This window comes from Python bivittatus, unplaced genomic scaffold, assembly GCF_059951505.1.
Source record: "Python bivittatus isolate LINGU-HERP-01145 unplaced genomic scaffold, Pbiv_v1 ctg000020_np1212, whole genome shotgun sequence".
In the NCBI taxonomy this organism is placed as follows: domain Eukaryota; kingdom Metazoa; phylum Chordata; class Lepidosauria; order Squamata; family Pythonidae; genus Python; species Python bivittatus.
Window position 1 is genome coordinate 67076383 of NW_028277030.1, and position 22268 is coordinate 67098650.

At 39.0% G+C, this 22268-nt stretch overlaps 2 protein-coding genes across 8 annotated transcripts in view; one reads left to right on the plus strand and one right to left on the minus strand.

Annotated features, from left to right (window-relative positions):
* The first annotated feature begins 34 nt into the window (after positions 1–34).
* Positions 35–14273, plus strand: RNF146 (ring finger protein 146). Its single transcript, XM_088140500.1, has 3 exons — positions 35–174; positions 8241–8370; positions 12818–14273. Exon 3 carries the CDS (start codon positions 12819–12821, stop codon positions 13860–13862), a length of 1044 nt encoding a protein of 347 aa, XP_087996626.1. The 5' UTR covers positions 35–174; positions 8241–8370; position 12818; the 3' UTR covers positions 13863–14273.
* A 920-nt stretch (positions 14274–15193) lies between these two features.
* ECHDC1 (ethylmalonyl-CoA decarboxylase 1) overlaps positions 15194–22268 on the minus strand; it is a 33731-nt gene continuing 26656 nt past the window's right edge. For 5 of the 7 annotated variants that reach the window (XM_015888690.3, XM_088140539.1, XM_088140519.1 and 2 more), the window contains one exon: positions 15194–20678. In XM_015888690.3, coding sequence (XP_015744176.1) covers positions 20273–20678 — 406 coding nt within the window. In that variant the 3' untranslated portion in view covers positions 15194–20272. The remainder of the gene's footprint in view (positions 20679–22268) is intronic. The other 2 variants (XR_015796075.1, XR_015796074.1) reach the window with 2 other exon arrangements.

The following is a 22268-nucleotide window of genomic DNA, read 5'->3' on the forward strand; positions in this document are numbered from 1 at the left end:
CCGCCCCCACGCCTTCCCCCTCCTCCCTTGCGTCCTGACGTCAGCCGAGCTCGAGCGTTTGCTCGCGGCCTCACGCAACGGGGGTGGGGGCAGGGCGGCGCGGCGCAGCGCAGTCTAATCACCGAGCGGCGGCGGGGCTCGGAGGCAGCGGCCGGAGTCCTGGCGGGGGGGCAGGTGAGTGCGGGGACGGGGTAGCGGAGGGCCTCCGCGGCGTTCCTGGGGGCGAAGGCTCCGCGTGGGGATGGGTCCTCCTCGTCCAGCCCCACGGCGTGGACTCTGGCGAAGGCGGCCGTCGCTGTGGAGCGGCCGCGGCCTCCTTCGCGGAGAGCCGCTTCTCGCTTCTCCCTCCGCCCCTTCCCGGTCCTTCCGGGCAGCGGCAGACCCGAACAAAGGCCCGCGTCGTCGTCCGCTCCGCGCCCTGGGCGAGGACGGGGCCCGCGCCGTCTGTCCCACCGCCCGCCCCTCCCGGTTCGTGGGGTCGCTGGTGGGGTCAAGCCTGCCCTGCGCCGCTGCATCCCTCCCCCCCTCCCGCCAAGCGAACCTGGACGGAAGGGAGGGCGCTTCCTCCGGCTCCAGCGCTCTTCTCTGGAGTGGAGTTGTTTCCCCACGTCTCTCTGCGCTTGTTTTAATTTTTGTCTTTGCAGGGGCGAACCTGAAACAGTTGCAACTCTCTTCTCTCGGTGTGTGGGGTGGGGAGTCGGATTTGGTGGGGAAACCGCTTTTGTTGAACGTTTTAGTAGCTATATATAACGAAGTGCGAGATTGACAACTTCATTGGATGATTGACTGTGTGCAACTTCATTGGAGAAGCTTTATCTCCGGAGCTTCGCTTATTGTTGGTACATTAAAGAGAGGCGTGAGGTTGTTGAAACCTCACCTGAATCGTGTGTAGAAAAAAAATTAAACGTCCTGGTTCTCTTCTCATCCCTGACACCACCTTGGTGAGGAGCAGGATAGAACAAAGAGCTGTATTCCCCACTGAGAACATTTGATATTCCATTTTTATCATTATGAGGGTAGTATGGTTGGTTTATAAAATGGTTTTATTGCTTTGCTACAGTTATATTTTTCTCATAATGCTAGAAAATCATGTACAATATGAAATAATTTCAGTCTTTGAAATATGTATGTATTTATTTGGAAGCATCCCAGGTTGAGAGAAACTGAGGTGCATCTGTTGGCATTTGTGTGAAATAAGTTGTTAGAGCTACAATTGAAAAAAAAATCAGACTTAAGCAGTAAATATTATATTAGGTAAAGTAATATAAAATTCTTTACTCAACAAAGTAATATAAATGCACATTTTTCTACTACAACTGCATTTTTTTCCTAAGTGTCTAGAAGTTAAGTGAAAGCGTCATAGGGAGGGATGACTTGAAATTGTTGAAAATGTATGTAATGTTAAGAATTCCTTTCCCCCCTTGCACCTCTCCCCCAATTGCAACAGCATAATATTTGATTTTACATTTACATATACATTCACTGAAGAAATCAGTTAGGCTACTCCATCACATCTGGTATCCTCCATATGTTTCTGAAATTAACTCCCATAATTCCCAACTAGTGTGTACTGAAGTAGAACTTTGTTGAAATTGTAGTTCAAAAACTATGAAGGCTTAGGTTTATGTATGTTGTACTGTATGTAGCCATTGTGGTTTATTCAGTAATAGATTGATATAAGACAAACTGGCTTACATCACTTTGCAAACCCAACCATGCTCCACTTGGTAATGAAAGTAAGTGCTTAAGTGTTAAATGAATTAAATATTAAACAGGGAGAAGGTTATCCTGTGGTCTGGAAGCTATTAAAAGTGATTTATTATAGCCTGTATTGCTAAAGACAAAAAATGAATGGAAGTGCCTGGATCCGTAATCATAGATTTGACCCATAGAACTGAAGAAGCCCCTACTGTCAGAGGTTTGTCTGGTAGGAAGAAAATGGCTTTCATCTGTGTTGTTCCTCAGCTGTGGGACTCCATTGGGAGTTGCATTTGGCCCTCATCTTTAGGAAGTCTATAAAGATGCATCTCTTTCAACAGACACTAGGTTTGAACAATTTTAGCATTTGTGTTACTGATAATCTTTATATTTTTATCTTTTTATAAAGTTGTCATATAAAGATAAATATTATTAGGCACTCGAGTGCTTGCCAGAACAAAAATGCAGATTATAATCAGTCAAACAAATAAAAATGGAAAGTATTTGCATGCCTACTGTAGACCTTTAGCTGTAGAAAATATAGTTCATTCCTCTTAATGTTCCCTTTTCCTAGTTTATGAAGTACAGATCTGATAATGGAAGTTCCACATTATTACTGGATTAAAAAGTGCCAATTAGTTCAGTCATTGATGTCCACATTCTAAATACATATTGTTACAGTACCATGAAAATAGAACTACAAGTATTTCCTATTTTTAGTTTAATATTACCAACTTTTGTAACTTAGCTATTGGGTTTACATTTATTCTCTTAACTTTTAAAAATATAGCTAGAATAATGCTGAGTTTATGCAACTGTTTAAAGATAAAAAAATAATGACTTTGCCTGAATTTATATTTATGAGATACAGGAATAGAAAGTAAACCACACAGACTAACTTATATTTGATTGTTCAGAACTCTGAAAAGTAGCCTGTAAGTACCTATGTTATTGTTCTCTATCAGTGTGCATCTTGGTATTTCCCCACATTGTTTTAATAGGCAGAAATGAAAGATGAAAATTGGTTTGTGATATAGGTTTTGATAAGTAAATACAGAAGAGAGCTTCTTTTGCTGAATCTGAAAGACTGTTGGGAATGGGTGGTAAATAGAACTTGCATTTAAAGAGTAACAGGTTCCCAACAATAGAAACATCATTTCAAAACCAAATAATATATACATTATGTCATTCTTGTGTATCAGTTTTCAAATTTGTCACAAAAGTAAGTTGGTTTTCATTGTTTTCACTACAGTAGTTCATAACAGATTGATTAATTTTATTTTATTATGGTCATAAACTTAACTGATTTGTACCTCTGACACCAAGTCTATAAATATGGCAATACCAAATATACCTACCTACAGGTCCAGTGGCTACTGCAATACAAGTGCATAATCAGAAAAAATACTATATAAAGTCTGTAAGTAATTGATAAAAGATAAATTTGTTAACCATTTGTTAGTACACGTTACAACATTAAATATCTCTGTACAGTAGTGGGAGGGAGGAGGGGGAACTGTTTGGTATGTTGTTCCAGAAGGAAAGTCATCCAATGCCAGTCTCTACTTTTAATCCAGTAGGCCCATCCTGGGGGCCAGGTTATTGGATTGCTGGGGTGAGCGGCCTCAAGGTGCTGATGATAAATGCCAGATCTGTCTATAATAAAACCTCATTCGCTCACAGTTTGGATGAACAGGCAGATCTGGCATGTATTGCCAAAATCTGGCTGGGTGAGGGAGGCACCACTGCTCTTTGAAATTTACCCCACCAGGCTTCAGCCCCTTCAGTCTCCACATCATGGCAGGGTAGGCAATGACATTGGTAGTTAGGGACCTTTTTCTGTGATCAGGGATGCTGCTCCTGAGGTATTGGAGTGCTTATGTGTGAAAGTGCGCCATAGAAATAAGGTAAGGAACTTGCTGGCTGGATCTGGTTAAGCCTAGAAGTTTATGGCATGTAAGGCAATTGTGGACTTACATGGCCCAAAACATGTACGTGATCATACATAAGATCTCGTATTTGCCTCAGAGATATTAAGTGATTTGGATATGAAGAAAGTTTCCTTACCTTTTGGTTTGGTAATATCACATCCTGATTCAAATTAGTTTTCCTCCCATGATTTGTGGGCAAGGGCTGATTTAAATGGTCCATCTCAAGTGCCTGATGATTCCAACTGGCTTCCAGAGGTGCTTGGTGACTTCCTCAGATACTGAGCAGGCAGGTTTGCCAAATGCTTGGTAAGCCACAGCCACAGGAGGCAAGTCAAGCACTAGATAAGATTTCCCCTGAGCTGCCTCTTCCTGCTGATTAAACCAGTGGCCTTTTGCCTACAGAGGACATCTGGGAAATGAAGTGACAGAAATGACACCTAGAGCACTGGGTGAAAAAAGACAAAAAAGTGATTCTGTTTGAGCACAGGTATGTGCCTATGTTCAGGCCCACACTTCTCTATTAAAGACAAAATCTTTGTTGGTGGTGACTAGGACATTATCTTGTTTTATCTGGGACTTCCTTTGGCCTGTGAACTCTCACAAAGTGGATGTGATGCTTTCTAGACTATCTTCTGCCACCTGCAGGCTTCACCTGTGCTCAAGTTGTCTCCTTCACAGGGCTAGGGGTAGCATGACCATTTGGTTCTGGAGATTTTCAACACCTCTTAATGGGAGGTGGTTCTGCCAGTAACTTTGAAAGAAGTTGTTGTATGGCCCCCTCCTGAAGAGACCATCCCTGGATCCAGTGGCATTGATAGCCATCACCTGGTCTCCAGCCTTTCCTTTTCGGGGAAGTTTGCTGCAACAGTGGATCGACTATAGAGCACCTAGATGAAGGGTTATCTGGACTCTTTTCAGGCAGGGTTCAGGCCTGAGCATGGGAACACTTGGTCCAACCTTATGGGCCTGATCTGCACATCATCTAGGGAGAACTGCTGCTAGTGCCTCACTGTCAAGAGCTGAAGCCAGAAAGCCACACCAGTCCTCTTCAGCAGTCTCTCTGTGGACTGCATTCAGGAAGATGTTAAACATGGAGCTTTTTCGGATAGTACATAAAGTTGCTGGAAGAGGCAATTCATAAGTTTGGGTTGAAGTACTATTAGGATGCTGATGATATCCAGTTTTACATTTCCATCCCAAGCAAGTGCCTAGAAGCTAAAGGGCCTGAATGTTTTTGTTTTTTTTAAAGTTCAGATTACATCTTCACAAGATGGAGAAGCTGTTTCTTGGTGATTGATCTGGGTTAATTCTAACATTGACACTAGATGGCATCACTTTTCACCTAAAAGAGCAGGTCTTTGATTTTGGGGATCCTCTTGGACTCATGGTTTCCATGAGATTAGCAGGTGAAATACCAGACATTTTCTATTAATTGTGATGGTTATGGTTATATTGGATATTATCTTCATTCGTTTTTTAGTAGCTTAGTAGCAGTGGTACAGGTAGTTGTGTGTGTATCTTGTTATGCCCATGTAACATGTTACTCCATGAGCTGCATTGGCTTCCAGTAGGCTTCTGGATGCAATTCAAGGTGCTGCTTATCACCTTAAAGCCCTACATGGCATAGAATCAGATTACTACTTCTCCCAAGAACATCTGCCCACCACACATGCTCCCACGGGGAGGACAAGATTCTTTGAAATCTTGTGATCTTATGGGCCCTAGGAAGTGCACCTTTTCTGTGGTAGCCCCTGTTCTCTGGAACGATCTTCTCTGATATATGACAAGCCTCAACTGTGCTTGCCTTTAGGAAAGCCATTAAGACTTGGTTCTTCCACCAGGCATTAGAGGCCATTTGACTGAGAGTCCCCTTTTGATTGTTCTGTTCTGTTGCTTGGTCACCATTTTATATTTTATATTTATATTACAGATATTTAATGTTAAGTGGTTTGGGTTTTGGGTGGGGTATTGTTTGCTTTTTATGCTGTACACTGCCTAGAGTCACACTATTTCAGTTGGGTGGCCTTATAAATCTTGTTAATAAATAAATACATTATTTCCAGTACCCTTCTTTTCTAACAATCTGTTAACTTTAAGATTGAAAGCATTCCTTGAATTGCTCATAATTTCAGAAAGTTCAAATGAACCACAGTGAGAAGTGTATGTATGTTAAATAGAGGACAATTTGAAGCATCTTTAGTTAAAGAGATTGCTTAATACTGAGAATAGCATTGCAAGTTTACTTAATTATCCAATTGTCCTTTCTCTTTTTATACTTTTTTCATCTTAGTAATCCAAAAATAGAAAAAAATAGATTGTAACAATTTGTAACTATCATAAAATTATTAGAGTAGTAATCTTAAAAGTACATGTTGTTAGGTGTAGAAGGTTTGAATACACAAATGAGTTTTTAACCTCTTAAAACAAGAAAATTCCATAAAGCTGGGGCCACCACAAAAAATGCCTTTTTCCTGATCATTGCCAAGTAGGTCTCCTTCCAAGATGACACCTACAACAGACCTTTAGAGTATTATCAAAGCTCTTCATTCACAACACATGGAGAAACTGTCCCTTAAGAGAGACACTGCTCAAGCTTGAGGAGCTGAGTTAATAATTCAACTAAATTAATCCTGTGTGAATCATCAGGCCCATTGGGCTTCGTGTAGGAGAATTCCAGTTTTGAGTTCTTTCTTATCCCTTTGTAGAAATACCAAAGATATATTCAGATGGAGGTGGAAGAATGGTTGTCTCATTAATACTAAGCCATAATGTGACTTGTTTTCACTTGACATGACTTTTTTTAGTGTAGTAAACTGCTGTTTAAAACCATGGTTTATTGCTTTACTTATACTTGTGGGTTAGGATAGTGTGAGAATTCAGGAGCATTATTTGTTTGTGGCTTCCTAACTTTTATTTCACTGACTTCTGTGCCTCACCCAGACACCTAACCAATCCAGAGAATTGCAAGACAGCAGTTTACAAAAGGAGGGAAAACACACTAGGAATTGGCTAAACAAGCCATTATTTATTTGCTGAACTTCAGGACTACGATTTGGTTTCAGTATGAAATTCTAGAACAATAGACATATATTTCTGATGCTGAATCTCCAGCAAAGAGATTCTAGAAAGAGAGCAATGTGAGACAGGAAAACATGACAGGAACTGAGAGATTTAGCTGTACTGAACAAAGCATCACTGAGAAAGTGCTATTTGTGGTGAAAAGAATACCAAATGGAATAAAAAAAGAGTGTAAGGTAAATTACAGGATATACAAAGAACATAAAGTGCTGCATTTTAAAAAATCTGTACATAACAGTAGGTCCTCTTCAATTATATAAAGTGATACTGGGTGATTTGAGTTAGGCATTTCTATTCTCAAAAAAATGCTTAAAAATTATATAACATTTACTTGCTTGGTAATAGTTATTTAAAATGCATACACATACTTGTTAAGTAGTTTCATGTAGCACACAAGAGATTTTAGTATGGAAGGTAGTGCTCAAAGCTCTTTTTAATTATATACATTACAATTAACCTTTCTGTAAGGCCCATCAGTTTCCTAACTTTATTTAGCTTCATGCATATGAGATAAGCCTAATTTATGCAGTAAAAATTCACTTAACAAATCTGGCAAGGCAATTGAAAAGCTTCATCCTTAATAAAAAATTACCTTTCAATGTAACCTCTCTTGTTCCAAATAAGATACACTGTTTTTAGTTAGTTGTCCAGACACACAGCATTATGAAAAATAGGAACCACAGAAGACTGGTAAGACAAAATGTTTCAATTGATAGCATAGGTTTCAGTTTTTTCCAAAAGAATATATTGAAGATAAAGCAGATGAAAGGTGAGTAGTGATCAAATTAAATAGTAGGGCATGTATGTTTCTGTTCTCTAACATGTAGGAATTGAGGTGTCCTGCTCTAGCAATACAATAAAATATTAAGGAAATAGTATGTATGCTTGTTTATGTATTGTACTTATATCCCCCTGCAGTCTAGTAGCTTTTGATGGCTTACATGTTGTCCTTTCATAGTCAATAGCTTTCTCAAGAACTAATATATTTTCTAAGAGTTATAAGCTTTTATTGTTTCAAATACATTTCACTTTCACTACAGAGTTCATTTTAATTGCCAGTATTAAATGATTGCAATTCGTGCTTAATGAGTTGAGAAGTTTTACTTTGAAGCGAGAATCACAGCACATAGACCACCTTTAATCATGCCATTGAGTTCCCAAAGAAAGAATGTCCAGTTGGAAAATTATTGGCTCTAAAAAAGCCACCATTTGCCTCTTCTGCTCCACTCACAGCAACTATATGGCAGAAGGAGAAGTGAACCAGTAAGGCCCTATCCATGTACCATAAAACCTGACTGAGCTTCTGCCAAGAACTGTCAAGTTCAGTGAATACTCAACCTAAACATAATGAAACAATATTGAAATTGCTGATACTTTTTTTTCTTATCCATTTTTCTTTTGCCTAACCTTTTTTGTTATAACCCATATATAAACCACTGTGGACACATGTATAGAAAGATGAAATATAAATATATTTAGAAATAATTGGTTACTTTGTGTTTAATAATACTTTATTTTGCTATTCTTTTGCAGTAGAACTCTGGCAGCATGCAAGAATAAATTTATCAGTGGAAAACAGAGCATTCTGCTTTGATTAATGCATTTAAAGATGACCTATTAATTTTGCAATATGTTCCAAGAATAGCAATAATAGTAAGAAAAGGTAAGATTATCAATATGTATTACTTACATTTTATTTTGAACATTTTTCCTGTACTTCTGTTAAAAAAAATTTTCAGAGCAGTTTTCAAAAATCAGTCATTAAACGTTTTCGGTCCTTAAAATTGCAATTAAAAAAAAAAAGCCACACACACAAGATATAAGGGAACATGATGGAGAGGGAAGAGAAAATATGGTAGTGGTTAGTTCAATTTTCTGAATGGATGAAAAATGTTTTGTGTGTGAATGGGAAAGTGTGTCAAAGCACATAGCAACTCCTGGCTTGTCTTGACTGGTCATGAAAAACTAATTAGTGTTGGCCTGGTTAGCACTTGGATGGAAGGCACCAGGAAAACCCAAGATTGAAATTGTCATAATGGCAAGCCACACAAAAAGCTTTAACAATTTGAATTGCTTTGCACAGCTTTAATCTTTATGATACATTAAACACGCGCGCACACATACAGAGCCCTGCTACAACTCAGGTTGGTACTGCATCTATTATCTGCCTGGGGTGCGATTTTTTTTTTCAATTTTTTTCACCTGAAAAGTGTGGTGACTTGACTCGTATGTGACTTTTTTATAATACTGTGAGCTAGTGGCTAATTATATTGCTCCTCCCATTAGAGCTATAGAGCCGAGAACAGGAACACACTAGCCTTTTTTTGAGAATCAGAAGTTTTCACAGGCAAAGGATTATTGTTCAGCTACACTTCTGCAAGCTTTAACTAGTCTTGGAACTAGAGTCCAGAAACTAAACAGTTCTTGAACTAGAAGCAAGGAGCAGACTTGAGAAAATCTGGCTATTGACATCCATTTAAATTAAAACTTCAAACTCACTGTAGGGTTTTTTCAGAAAAATAAAGCCTGCCAGTGGAAAAGCATGTTTTGTGTAAAACACTTCATTTTAATGAAGTAGAATTGTTAACTGGATTATTACCCTCAAGTATTTGGAGATTAAATAGTTCTAATGTTTGCCTTAGTTACAGCAGTAGTTATTTTAAAGTATGTTGTTGAAGGGGTCTGCTTGCCATCTCTACCACGGACAGTCTTCTGTTGGCCTCTAATGGAATGAAAAGGGGAATTACAATCTTTTCTGTATAGCTGTGATATAAGGAAAACTTTGGAAAGCTCAGCACAGAGACAAAAGATGCATACCTTTTTTCCAACACCAAGCAAGAACAATGTTCGAACCAGCTGTTCTCCAAATTGACAGATAAATAGTTTGAACAGCTTGCTTATCCATCTTATACAGCATTTATTTCACCATCTTTTTTAGTATTTGCTATCATTCAATATATAATTACATGGGTAGTTTGCAAAATAAATACAATATGTTAAAAGACAATAAACTTTGTTATGAGCTTTGAAAAGTACAAGAATAAACCACTGTGACCTGAAAGGACCTTAAAGGTGTCTGGCAAGCCTTCCTGAGGAGACATGTCCATAAATAGGGTGCCCCAAGCAAGGGTAGGGAGCTTTTGCCCAATTTGCCATCTAAGAGAAGCAATACCTAAGAAAAGGACCTATGAAGATTTTTATTGCACTCATAAGGGAATATGGAATGGCATACTTTTTCACATCCCAGGTATACAGTTGTGTAGGTCTCTAAAGATCAGTGGCGTAAATTGCATTTAAATGAACCGCTAAACAGTAGAAACATTTTAGAAGAGGCAAGGGTGTTTCCAAGATCAGTTCTACTTTCTGCTGTATTTTGTAATAATTACAACTTCTAAACAGTTTTTAAATAAAGCTCCAAGTGCATAATTTCTATAATAGTCTAACCTAAATATTACCAACACATGGATCACTGGGACTAGTTTATATCTGTTCAGGAGTTGCAGCATTATAATCTGGTCTGGATCCAACAAGATTGGATATATAAGACCCACAAATTGCATACCTCTCACTTTATGCAGAGAAATACAGCCTCAATCAAGAACATATTGAATACTAACTATGTGACCTATCCACTAACATTTATCTAGTCCATCCTTTATCTCAAGCATAAATTTAAAATGTAAAATTTCTACTTCATCTGAATCTAAAATTCCTGATGACTTCACCTCCAGGTTCCATGTACCTGTTAAAAATAACGTGGAAGGTGATGAAATCCTTTTCAACCCATAGTGTAACTCCCAAGAGATGACTAGGCCTATTATTAGCCATACAAATACCGAAACCACTTAAGAAATATACATTGTCGCCACTTAAGTAATATACATTGAAAGGTACTGAAAAGTCCCAAAATACCAGTCTAATTAGAATAAGGAGAAATAGGGCCAACCCGTTTGAGATCCCAAATTGAATTTGTTTTGCTTGTAAAACAAAAATTGAAGAAATATTACTGATATTCTTTCTTGTTATGATTGAGCTCTTTAGCCCCTTGCTGCTAGAGAAAACATCTTGCTTTTAAGCTTCTGTTGTGCCAAATCTAGTTTAATATCAGCTGCTTATGTGTTATTAAATAATATTTCCATAATGTCTTTCAAAGAGCTCTGCATATCATGCTTTGTTGTCTCATTTTATTCTATGAACATCTAATGGCCTCTCTCAAGTTGCTACTACAGCACAGCTGATGAGGGTCTCTTTTCCCTGAGGTTTATTAGCAGTTAAAGACTTTAGAATAGGAATGGACAACTTATGGCCTGTGGGTTGCCTGTGGCCCATCCCAGCAACCTGAAATTACATCGCCTAAATTTGGCAGCAAAATGGCCAATTTGGGGTAGTGCAATTTTTTATTTGGAAACATTGGGAATGGGAATAGGGGGCTTCTGGAAAGCAAACTAATTGTCTTAAAAGTGTGAAAAAGATCCCAAATTGTGCCAGAAATACAAAAAACAGTGGCATGTTTAGATTTTGTTTGTCTTCTTTTGGGGGGAATTTCAAAAAGGGCAGTTGGAAGCTGTTTGCTTCTTAGAGGTCTCCTGCTCTTATTGCCACCCTTACCTCCTCCCCACCCTGAAAAAACAAGTAAAAAGATGTTAGTGCCATTCTTTCCTATGTCATTGTCACTGCTTCCTGGGTCCTACTGGAAGGTCAGGTAGCCATGTTGCAGCCTCTGAAATACTGCTAATTTCTGCTTTAAAATCCCTTGCTTTCTGAGTTTAAGTGGACTTCTACTTACAGCAGAAGATTAAGGTAAATATTGTTCTTCTGCCTGCTTTTCTTTTTACATTCACTTATCACTAAAAACAGAAACTGAAAACTCCATAGGAGAGTTTTATTTCCTTTTAACAGTTTGCTTCTAACACTTTGTGGTGAACACTATTTCTCCCCCTCATACTAAAATTAGCCCCTATATAAATGAATGAAAGTGTATCACAGAAGGAACTCTGCATCCTGTAGCTGAACAATCTTTGCTGTTACAGAAAGAGACAGATGCAGGTGTTACTATGGCTTATTTTGATTTTGAGTAATTGATGAACATGCAAGGAAGCAAATACGGAACTGGGTAATAATAACAATTAAATATACTTGATTAAAATGGATAACCAATAGGAGAGAGGAGTAAGCCAGTGTTAAGCAAGTAACTTTGTTTTAATTTGTCTATTTATCTTAGCAAATTTACCCATCTTTTGGAGCACTGCCCACAGTATACAGGTAGCCCTCTAGTTACAATGGCAGTTGGGGCTGGAATTTATGTCACTAAGCAATGTGGTTGTGAAGTGTGATGTCACAGGACCGCATCACTTAGTGACAGCAATCCATGCAGTCCTGTTGCTGTCATTAAGCGAGGAGCTTCTTGCAACTTCCTGCCAGCTTCCAACAACCAAAGTCAGTGGGGAAGCTGGCAGGAAGTTGCAAGTCCTAAGTGGCTTGCAAGCAGGCCAGCAGGCAGGTAAGTGGCTGCTGCCAGCTGGGAGAGGGAGTGAGGGGGTGCGTGGGTGGCTGGGGAGGTACACTGCGACTGCAGCGTGGCTACTGCCGGGTGGGGGAGGTTATGCAAGTGGTCGGGGAGGCTGCGTGAGTGGTTGGGGAGGCACGGCATAAGCACCGCAAGGCTCAGGGAAGGTGCGCAAGTGGGGGAGACTTACCCAAGCAACTTGTGACCTTTCCTGCTGGCTTCCCTATTGACTTTGCTTATGGGAAGCTGTCAGGGAAAGTTGCAAATCGTGATTACGTGACCATGGAATGCTGCAACCATCATAAGTGCAAGCTGGTTACCAAGCGCCAGATTGTGGTCACATGACTGCGGAAATGCTGGGACAGCTACAAGTTCAAGGACTGGTCATAGCCACCACTCATTCAGTGCCATTGTAACTTCAGTCACTGAATGTGTGGTTGTTGACCTGTAACATCTTTCTCCTTGCCAGTAGATACATACAGCCTAGTACGTTCTGCTTCTCATCTTAAGTATATTCAGTTTTCAATCATTTTAAACAGTTCAGGTTTTCTAAAGCAAGTAATGCTATGTCTCATCAAATTAAGATACTTTTGATTCTCTGTAGGATGGCTGGTTGTGGTGAACTTGATCACTCAATCAATATGCTTCCAACAAACAAGAAGACAAATGAATCATGTTCAAATGCAGCACCATCTCTTATGGTTCCTGAATGTGCTATCTGCCTGCAAACATGTGTCCACCCCGTGAGTCTGCCCTGTAAACACGTCTTCTGCTATCTGTGTGTAAAAGGAGCTTCCTGGTTGGGAAAGCGGTGTGCGCTCTGCCGGCAGGAGATTCCAGAGGACTTTCTTGATAAGCCAACTTTGCTGTCACCTGAGGAACTCAAAGCAGCCAGTAGAGGCAATGGGGAATATGCTTGGTACTATGAAGGCAGAAATGGCTGGTGGCAATATGATGAACGTACCAGTAGGGAGTTGGAAGATGCATTTTCTAAAGGTAAAAAGAGCACTGAAATGTTAATTGCTGGTTTCTTATATGTGGCAGATCTTGAGAACATGGTTCAGTATAGGAGAAATGAGCATGGACGTCGCAGGAAAATAAAACGGGACATAATAGATATTCCAAAGAAGGGGGTGGCTGGGCTTAGGTTGGACTGTGACTCTAATGCTATCAATCTAGCAAGAGAGAGCTCTGCAGATGGTGCAGACAGTATACCACCACTAGGTGCTGCTGCTGGGCAGCCTGTAGCAACTGTTAGACCCCTTCCTATACTAGATGGTCAGCGGACAAGTCCTGCAACGCCATCACCTGATGAAAGTACTCTAGAGAACTCTTTTGCCAGCTTGCAAATAAATGGAGACAGTTTGGTGGAAAGGAGCCATAGGGGTGAGGGAGAGGAAGACCATGAATCACCATCTTCTGGTAGGGTGCGAGTTATTGACACCTCCATAGAGGAAACAGAATCGGATGCTAGCAGTGATAGTGAGGATTTGTCTGCCCAATTTCAGCTGCCTGTACCCTCTGCACAGCAGAGACATCTGAATGGAAATCAGCCAGCCTTGGATAGACCAATGGCAGGTAGTGGGGTGGGAAATACCACTGTGAGATCTAGAAGGCCTGATGGACAGTGCACAATAACAGAAGTCTAAATCTAGAGCCATGGTTTTAAAACTCAGTCTTATACCTGTACATTTTGTCTGTATTGGCATTGCGCTCCAGCCTAGCAGTCTATTTGAAAGTGTTTCAGCATGAGAAGAAGGGGAAGAAAAAACCTGATCATCTAACATTAAAAGCTGTCTGTTATTATGTCTGGAACACTGAACATTTAAAAACCTGGGCATGTGTTAATGGTTTGGAAGCTGTTTAGCAACAGTTTTGTAAAATGTCTCCCTTTATTTTGTAGTATATGCCCCTCTCCATATTAAAACCCATCCTCTTTTTTGGACAAATGTATATTCACTGTACAACTTGGAACTGTTATTATTTGTTGCATTAAGTATCTTTACTATCTGCATGGATTGATGTATGGAAGGAATATTAAAAACTGGAAATGACCAAGAGTTTGGATATGTGCAAGATGCTTAATTTTAACATAAAATAGTTGTGACTCCTGAAATTCAGATGTTTTACTAAAGCTGAGATGAATCATCCTGAATGAAATGTAAAATAATTTCTGTTGCAGAGTTTTACTTGTAAAGAAGTCATGGTGTCTTCATTGGCTGTCTAGTCCCTGTAGCTTGTTTGCGTCTTTCTTGTGTCTTGTTTTTGTTACAAAATTAATAATTTAATAAACTACATTTTATCAACAATCTTAATTGAACCCATGTCACACTGAAGGCACATCAGTATATGCACTGCCTTTGGTTAGCAGAAGAACTAAGTGCACTGCAGAACAAAAAAACCCCCCTGCATTTTGCTTCCAAGATGACTAGAATAAATATTGAGCAGGAAAATAAAGATGCTTGCACATTAAGCTCCTACGGAAAGAAGCCTACAATATTTGAAGAAAGATAATGATAGAAAAGGGATATAACATTTATTTGCTTCTCCTAGCTTCTATGCGAGAGAATGGTAGAAACCATCAGAAAATCATTTTTACATTGAAATTATCAGAATTTGGTTTTTCAGTCATGTTATTTAAATTATATTTTGTCGGGAATGGTTTTACATGCATTCTGCAGTACTTTTGCAGCATAACTAAATTATCTTTTTTCTTAGGTAATGCAGCTGAGAAGTCCTAGGATGCTATGGGCCATCTGACTATAGCTTAATCTCAAAGTAGTGGTAGTTGCTTTACTAGTGAAATATATTGCAGTATATATAAAAATACGTACTTTGTATTGAGAACCCATCAAATGTAGGTTGAACACAACCAGCTCTAATAGCTGAAAATAAAATAATACGGTATTTGAACTGCCATTCTTTATTCTAGGCACTATGTATGCTGCTTCCATGGTAAAAATCTGCTTTAAGATGGCAATTAATCTGGTAAATGTATTTATTTAGTTCAGGAATCAAATTTCCAATACATGTAGATGAAAGCAGGAAGAATTTAAAATTATTCAGACAATTAATAGAATAAATCCATATCAGAATAAGAGTCCCAGAGTTATACCCATAACCACTTTATAGCAATAACAATAAACCAGAATTTAGTGACTATTCTGGAGATTTCTATAGGCAGGTCAGCTATCAGAAAATATGGATTTTCCTCACCCAACCTGCCTGAACAGTTAATTAGCAAGGGGATTATTAGGCCTGAATGCCAGTCTTTTTTTTTTTTTAAGGGTGCAATAAAACATGCAGTGGCTTAATCATCAATTAATCATTACATCTAATAAGTCTCTTGTATGTAGAATGGACAAGATATTCATTAAACAGTTGGCTAGTGCAAAACATCATCTACTTTAGCCTCTGCAGCAGTGAGGTGTATTCCAGCCATCCTAGACATCAGGCTCAGAGATGCAATGTTCTTTGTTTAGATCAGCACATTTTAACCCTCATGAGGTGGAAACATTGGGCTGAGAGACACCAGTATCCTAAATCTGAGTCTGTACCTTCCTCCTTTTGTATCTTCTTCCAGGAAAATGCAAAATTATCCATGACGATCAAGGAGGCCAAAGTTCTCACATAAAGATCTGTTTTAACCATACATTAAGCAACATAGTCTCATGCACACATTATGAAAATTAGTCTGGATTCCAGGCATGGGAGAGCATTTGATACACACCAAGCAACATGAATCGTAGCTCTTAAAACATTTAGACTGAACTGCTTCTAAACATCTTAGAGCTTTGTAGATAGAAAGTTATATGCAATAGAGCAAGATACTCAACATTTTAGTTTTTAAAAAATTAAGGCAGCAGATACATAATTATTGCCTCTGTCATTAGCAAATCTGGTTTATATCAAATTGTACCATTCCTGCTCTACCTGCCAATAACCAGGGAACATGGTCAATGGGCTTATTTAAATTATTTATTTCTGCCCATAGATCTCCTTTACAGAATTGAACAAAACATTTATAGGTACCGAACAATTACATAATTCATATTACTGTGCTTTTTTTTGCTCAGGTTCACAAAATTAAATTTTAATTAATCCCATATACATCATTTGAAATAATTTCATAAGAGATAGGCTAGAGACATAATAGATTCCAATTAAAAGTACAGACATCCCAATCATGTATTTAGATGAAGAAAATGCCTGACTCATGAACAAGAATTATTAAATGTGCTTAACTGATTTTAAAAATTCTCCCCATATCTCATTTTCTGCTAGTAAATGGTACCCTGTAGGTATGCAATTAAAAAATACATACACAAATCTGCTTACAAGATAGCACCAGGCCTTCATTTCAACAGATTCACCAAGGCTACTGCAATAAACACAAGTCTGCAGATTTGAAGAAACCATCTTTCCCAGCTGTAGATGTTTCCAAATTGCTCTAATATCCTCAACTATATGTTCAACTTTAATTAGAATGGTGGATGATGGGACTTAGTCCCTTTCTTCCCAGCCAGAAGGAAGGTTAGATTTTTGGTCTGGTATTACACCTTGTTGAAGCGCTGAACTAAGAGTAGTGAAAATTCCTCTTGTGCTTCTAGAAGCCTTGCCACTTCATGTTTCTGTCTGCAGCTGGGAAGAGCATCTACTCTCTCTGATCTCAAGAAAATATAGAAATGAGATACTTATTAAAAGCAAGCTCAGCACTGAACTCCTTTTCTTCAGCAAAAGCAGTTACTGTAGGTTAGCAGAGGTTTGTTAAGGCAATCTAGATTGATGAATTCATCTACTACTTCAAACTTCCTGACATGCAAGGACTATAGAGTGAAGCTTCAACCTTATATAAGTGCAACAGTTTTAGGCAGGTGTGAAAAAATGCTGTAAAGTCAGAATGCTTTCAAAAATATATATTGTAGTTGTTTATGTTTATCAATTTATAAAATGCAAAGTGAGCAAATCTAAATCAAATCAATATTTGGTGTGACTACCCTTTGCCTTCAAACCAGCACCAATTCTTACACTTGCACACTTTGTACACTTGCACAAAGTCAGGGATCTTGTAGGATTAGAATCAGGTGTATGATTAACCAATTATACCAAGCAGGTGCTAATGATCATCAATTTCATATGTAGGTTGAAACACAGTCATTAACTGAAATAGAAATAGCTGTGTAGGAGGCTTAAAACTAGGTGAGGAACAGCCAAACTCTGCTACTAGTGTGAGGTTGTGGAAGAGTTTCATGTCACAGGTCATACACCATCACAAGACTGAGCACAGCAACAAAACACAAGGTAGTTAGACTGCATCAGCAAGATCTCTCCCAGGCAAAAATTTCAAAGCAGACTGGGGTTTCAAGATGTGCTGTTCAAGCTCTTTTGAAGAAGCACAAAGAAATGGACAACACTGAGGACCACAGACGCAATGGTCGGCCAAGGAAACTTAATGCAGCAGATGGAAGACACATCATGCTTACTTCCCTTTGACATCAGATGTCCAGCAGTGCCATCAGTGCAGAACTGGCAGAAACTAGTGGGACCCAGGTACACCCATCTACTGTCTAGAGAAGTCTGGCCAGAAGTGGTCTTCATGGAAGAATTGTGGCCAAAAAGCCATACCTCTGACATGGAAACAAGGCTAAGCGACTCAACTATGCATGAAAACATAGGAACTGGGGTGCAGAAAAATGGTAGCAGGTGCTCTGGACTGATGAGTCAAAATTTGAAGTATTTGGCTGTAGCAGGAGGCAGTTTGTTTGCCGAACGGTGGAGAGTGGTAAAATAATGAGTGCCTGCAGGCAACAGTGAAGCATGGTTGGAGGTTCCTTGCACATTTGGGGTTGCATTTCTGCAAATGGAGTTGGAGATTTGCTCAGGATCAATGGTGTCCTCAATGCTGAGAAATACAGGCAGATATTTATCCATCATGCCATACCATCAGGGAGGCGTGTGATTGGTCCCAAATTTATTCTGCATCAGGACAACAACCCAAACATACAGCTAATGTCATTAAGAACTATCTTCAGTGTAAAGAAGAACAAGGAATCTTGGAAGTGATGGTTTGGCCTCCACAGAGCCCTGATCTCAACATCATCGAGTCTGCCTGGGATTACATGAAGAGACAGAAGGAATTGAGGCAGCCTACATCCACAGGAGATCTGTGGTTAGTTCTCCAATATGTTTGGAACAACCTACCTGCCGAGTTCCTTCAAAAACTGTGTGCAAGTGTACCTAGAAGAATTGATACTGTTTTGAAGGCAAAGGGTGGTCATACCAAATATTAGTTTTTTTTATTTTTTTATTTTTACAACAAACACAAAACAAACATGAACAAACAAAAACATAAAAAGGCATAAAAAAGTATCTTCCATTTTATACCGTATACCAAATATTAGTTTGATTTGGGTTTTTCTTCTGTTCTCTCACTTTGCATTTTGTAAATTGTTAAACAATTACAATATATATTTTTGAAAGCATTCTTACTTTACAGCATTTTTTCACACCTACCTAAAATTTTTGCACAGTACCGTATATACTTACCTGTCTACGAGTAAGTTCAATGGAATATACTGATACTTCAGAGCAGATATACATATGGTTGTGCTGTCAGCATCCAGTCTCAGCCAGCAAGCAAAGATTCAATTATTGCCTGAACAGGTCCCTAGATTGTTGAACGTGCTATTATAATTTAAGCTTATTCACAAAGATTAGTTTTAAGGCTGTGCAATTCTTTGGATTTGATTCCAGAATGGTCCTTCAGAAAACACAGTCCAATCGCCACACTGTCCTGGGAAAATGAACTGCTGTTGTAAAAAGTTATAGACAGATGCTCCATTTACTACTCCATGTATTCCAAAGCACTTTTGGGATATGCATCAGAAGCACTGCATAGCCCTGTTCATGACTGATCAGCTAGTATAAACTGAACAAGGAGTATGTAGGGTGTACTTTACTTCTAGCATGAGATATGTAGGAATCTCAGCCTAAAAGAGTCAGTCTCTCTCCCTCTCTCTCAATACCTCTCTCAATGTCTTTGTTCAGTAATTATTCATTGCAAGTGAACGTTGTTTGCATATGGACATTTGAAAACCACTTTGAAGATGCTTCCTCATACAAGCTAAGTACAGTGTAGAACAGGCAAAGTCAACAGAATGTTATCCTTAGAGTGATGGTACCATCAAATACTGCGATGATGCATGGACTAGATGCCATTAAATAAATTTCACAGACATGGCAAATGGTAGCATGAATATCAAAATGTCAAATGTTGCCATGCAGCAGAGTGAGCATTTCTTCCTTACATCAACTTTATAAATATATAAAGTGAAGGTAAGAAGTTCACATGGAAAGTGAATGTCTCCAAGAGCTTAGTTCAGAGAATAAGAACCCAGTTATTAGACATGAGGCTTCAAGGCAGGGGCTTTGCTTATAAATAACCAGTTCAGAAAGAACTACTTACAAAGAAAAAGTATTTGATATTTTTGCAGTTTCAATTTGGGGTTATGGGTCAATTCACAATGAACTAGTTATTCAAAGGCATGACGGGTAAGAATCATAAATTACTCATGATCATCTCTAGGACTTTAGAGTTGAGGATACCAATGTTAACTAAACCTGTTTGAAAAGGCAGCTTCTCAACACAATGTCTATACGTACAAGCCACACATCATAATGCCAGCATTTGAAAATTCTGTGGAAAACTATTTTCTCAAGTCTGATGGTTCTTACACTATAAGCATGCTACTTTATGTACATTAATTTCCAAGTGGAGCTTACAGATATCAGGATGTACCATCTGGGTAGGAGTCTGAAGAAAGGAAAGGAGGGAGACAAGACCAGTAGAGGAAGAGGGGAGTATTGTTTAAAAAAAAGCCTGGGGTGACACCTCTAGTTGATTGCCAATGGGGTGCCAGTGGCATTTCAGGAGAGCTGGTCTAATAAGGTTAACACCTACTGAGTTCATAAGGTTTGGAAAGCTTCCCACAAGTCATCTTTGGCAGCAGCTGTTTCAGTTGAAGAAAGTAAGATCAAAACTATTCCTTTTATATATTACTCATTTATGTTTTGTTCTCTGAGCCAATGCCTGCAAATTAGCAGGACCACCCCAAACTGTTCCAAATATCTCCTTTTCTCTTCTCAAGGCAGCTTCTAATTGTAGCTCTCTTCCTGCTGAAACAACTTTCTTCACAGCCTGAATGACTTCAGCAGGGCCCATTGTGTATAGCTCAAGCCATGTGTGCATTTCTCTCAGAGACTCGAGTTCATCAGACGAGGACAAGATGGAATCTACCAGGCCAATATGAAGGGCATTCTCTGGATCCAGTTTCACAGCACCACTCAACAACTTGAGGGCAGGGCTGCTGCCAAGGATTTGGGTAAGCCTGGCAGCTCCCCCCCAGCCTGGCACTAAGCCCATCTGCTTGTGGACAAATCTAATTTCACTCTCTGAAGTCATTAACCTGTCAGTGAAAAAGAATATTATGTTTAAAGTGTTGCAATGATGCCATCACCTTCTTCTTTGCTTCATTTCTATGCAAAGCACAGCTCTGGACAAGACTTGCTGACAATGAACATCTTTTAATACTAGACACATCAGGGAATTGATTTGCAGAAAATTTACCCTGAGTAATACAAAACAAATAGATCATTTTTTAAAGTATCCCCTAATCCAGAATTTCTAAACATTATTCTTAAGATCTAATATTGATATTTGGGTTCACAAATTTATAAAGATCTTAAAACTCATGTCCATCACAGCATATCTTGCTCAAATATTTTCCTCCTGCCACACTATTGTTTGTTACTTCTGCAAACATTTAAAAATGATAGTTGCAGTGAACAAACACATATCCTACAGTTATAAAGGTGCAAATTAGGTTTGGGGGGAAATCACAATATTATCAATTTTAATCATCTCTTTTTCAGGTGAAAATAAAAAATTATGCTGGAAATAACAGAAGAAAGAATACACGATACCTATCCCAAAGTTCTGCCTGACTCCCTAAATGAAAACCTACCCAAGTATTCTTGACAATCTGCTACTGTTTTACTCCCAAAGTAAGTGCACACAAACCTGGAGTCTCAGTCCCTACCATCCTGAAGTATCTCTGAGAGGTCACACAGAAACTCCTGCTCTCCAGATTCAAACTTGGAATATATCAAGTCAAACATAGACTGATAAGATGTAGAAGTTCAAAGGAACCTTACAGCTTGCCTACTACAGCCACCTGCTCCTTGAAGAAATCCACTAAACCATCCGACAGGTAGTCACTCAGCCCTCTTTTAATAACCTCCAGCAAGAAGTCCATTATTCTTAAGCAGATTATTCCACTGCTTAATAGTTCTTAACCACTAGGAACTTCTTCCTAATATTCAGCTTGGATCTTTCTTTGTATTTTAAGCCACTGGTTGTTGTCAATTTCATCAGAGAACAGGTCAAGCCCCTCTTGCATGGGAAAGCCTTTTAGATATTTATAATATCTCCCCTTATTTTTCTCTCTTACAAACTAAACATGCCCAGCACCTTTTACTGTTTCTGTTACGCTTGGTTTTCAGATCCTTTATCATCCTGGTAGCTCTCCTTTAAATTTACTCTAGCTTCTTTGTGTCCCTTTTAAAGCTACTGAAGACCTGACTTTTCTCCCAGGCTTGGAGGCAGGGTGAAGGTTGAGCCCCTGCTTGGTGGTGGTGGGATGTTTAATTGGTTTTGTTTGTTTGTTTGTATATGTTGTTTTTGGGCCACTCATCATGTCTTTTTTTTTTCTAACTTTTCAATTGTAAACTGCCCAGAGTTGTCAGGAATCAAGCAGTATACAAGTAAATAAACAAATAGTTCAAGGGAGCTATTACCTCCAATAAACTGGATGCAACGCTTCTGATAAAACCAAGAATAGACTTCTTCACATTCTGCTGGTGGCCCACTAGGACTTTTAGTTCCTGCTTTCACACGCATTGCCACCAAACCAGGTCTTCCCAATCTTATATCTCTGCATCTTAATTAAAATGGACCATATGCATATCACATCCTGTAGGGTTTGCCCAGGTGTTCA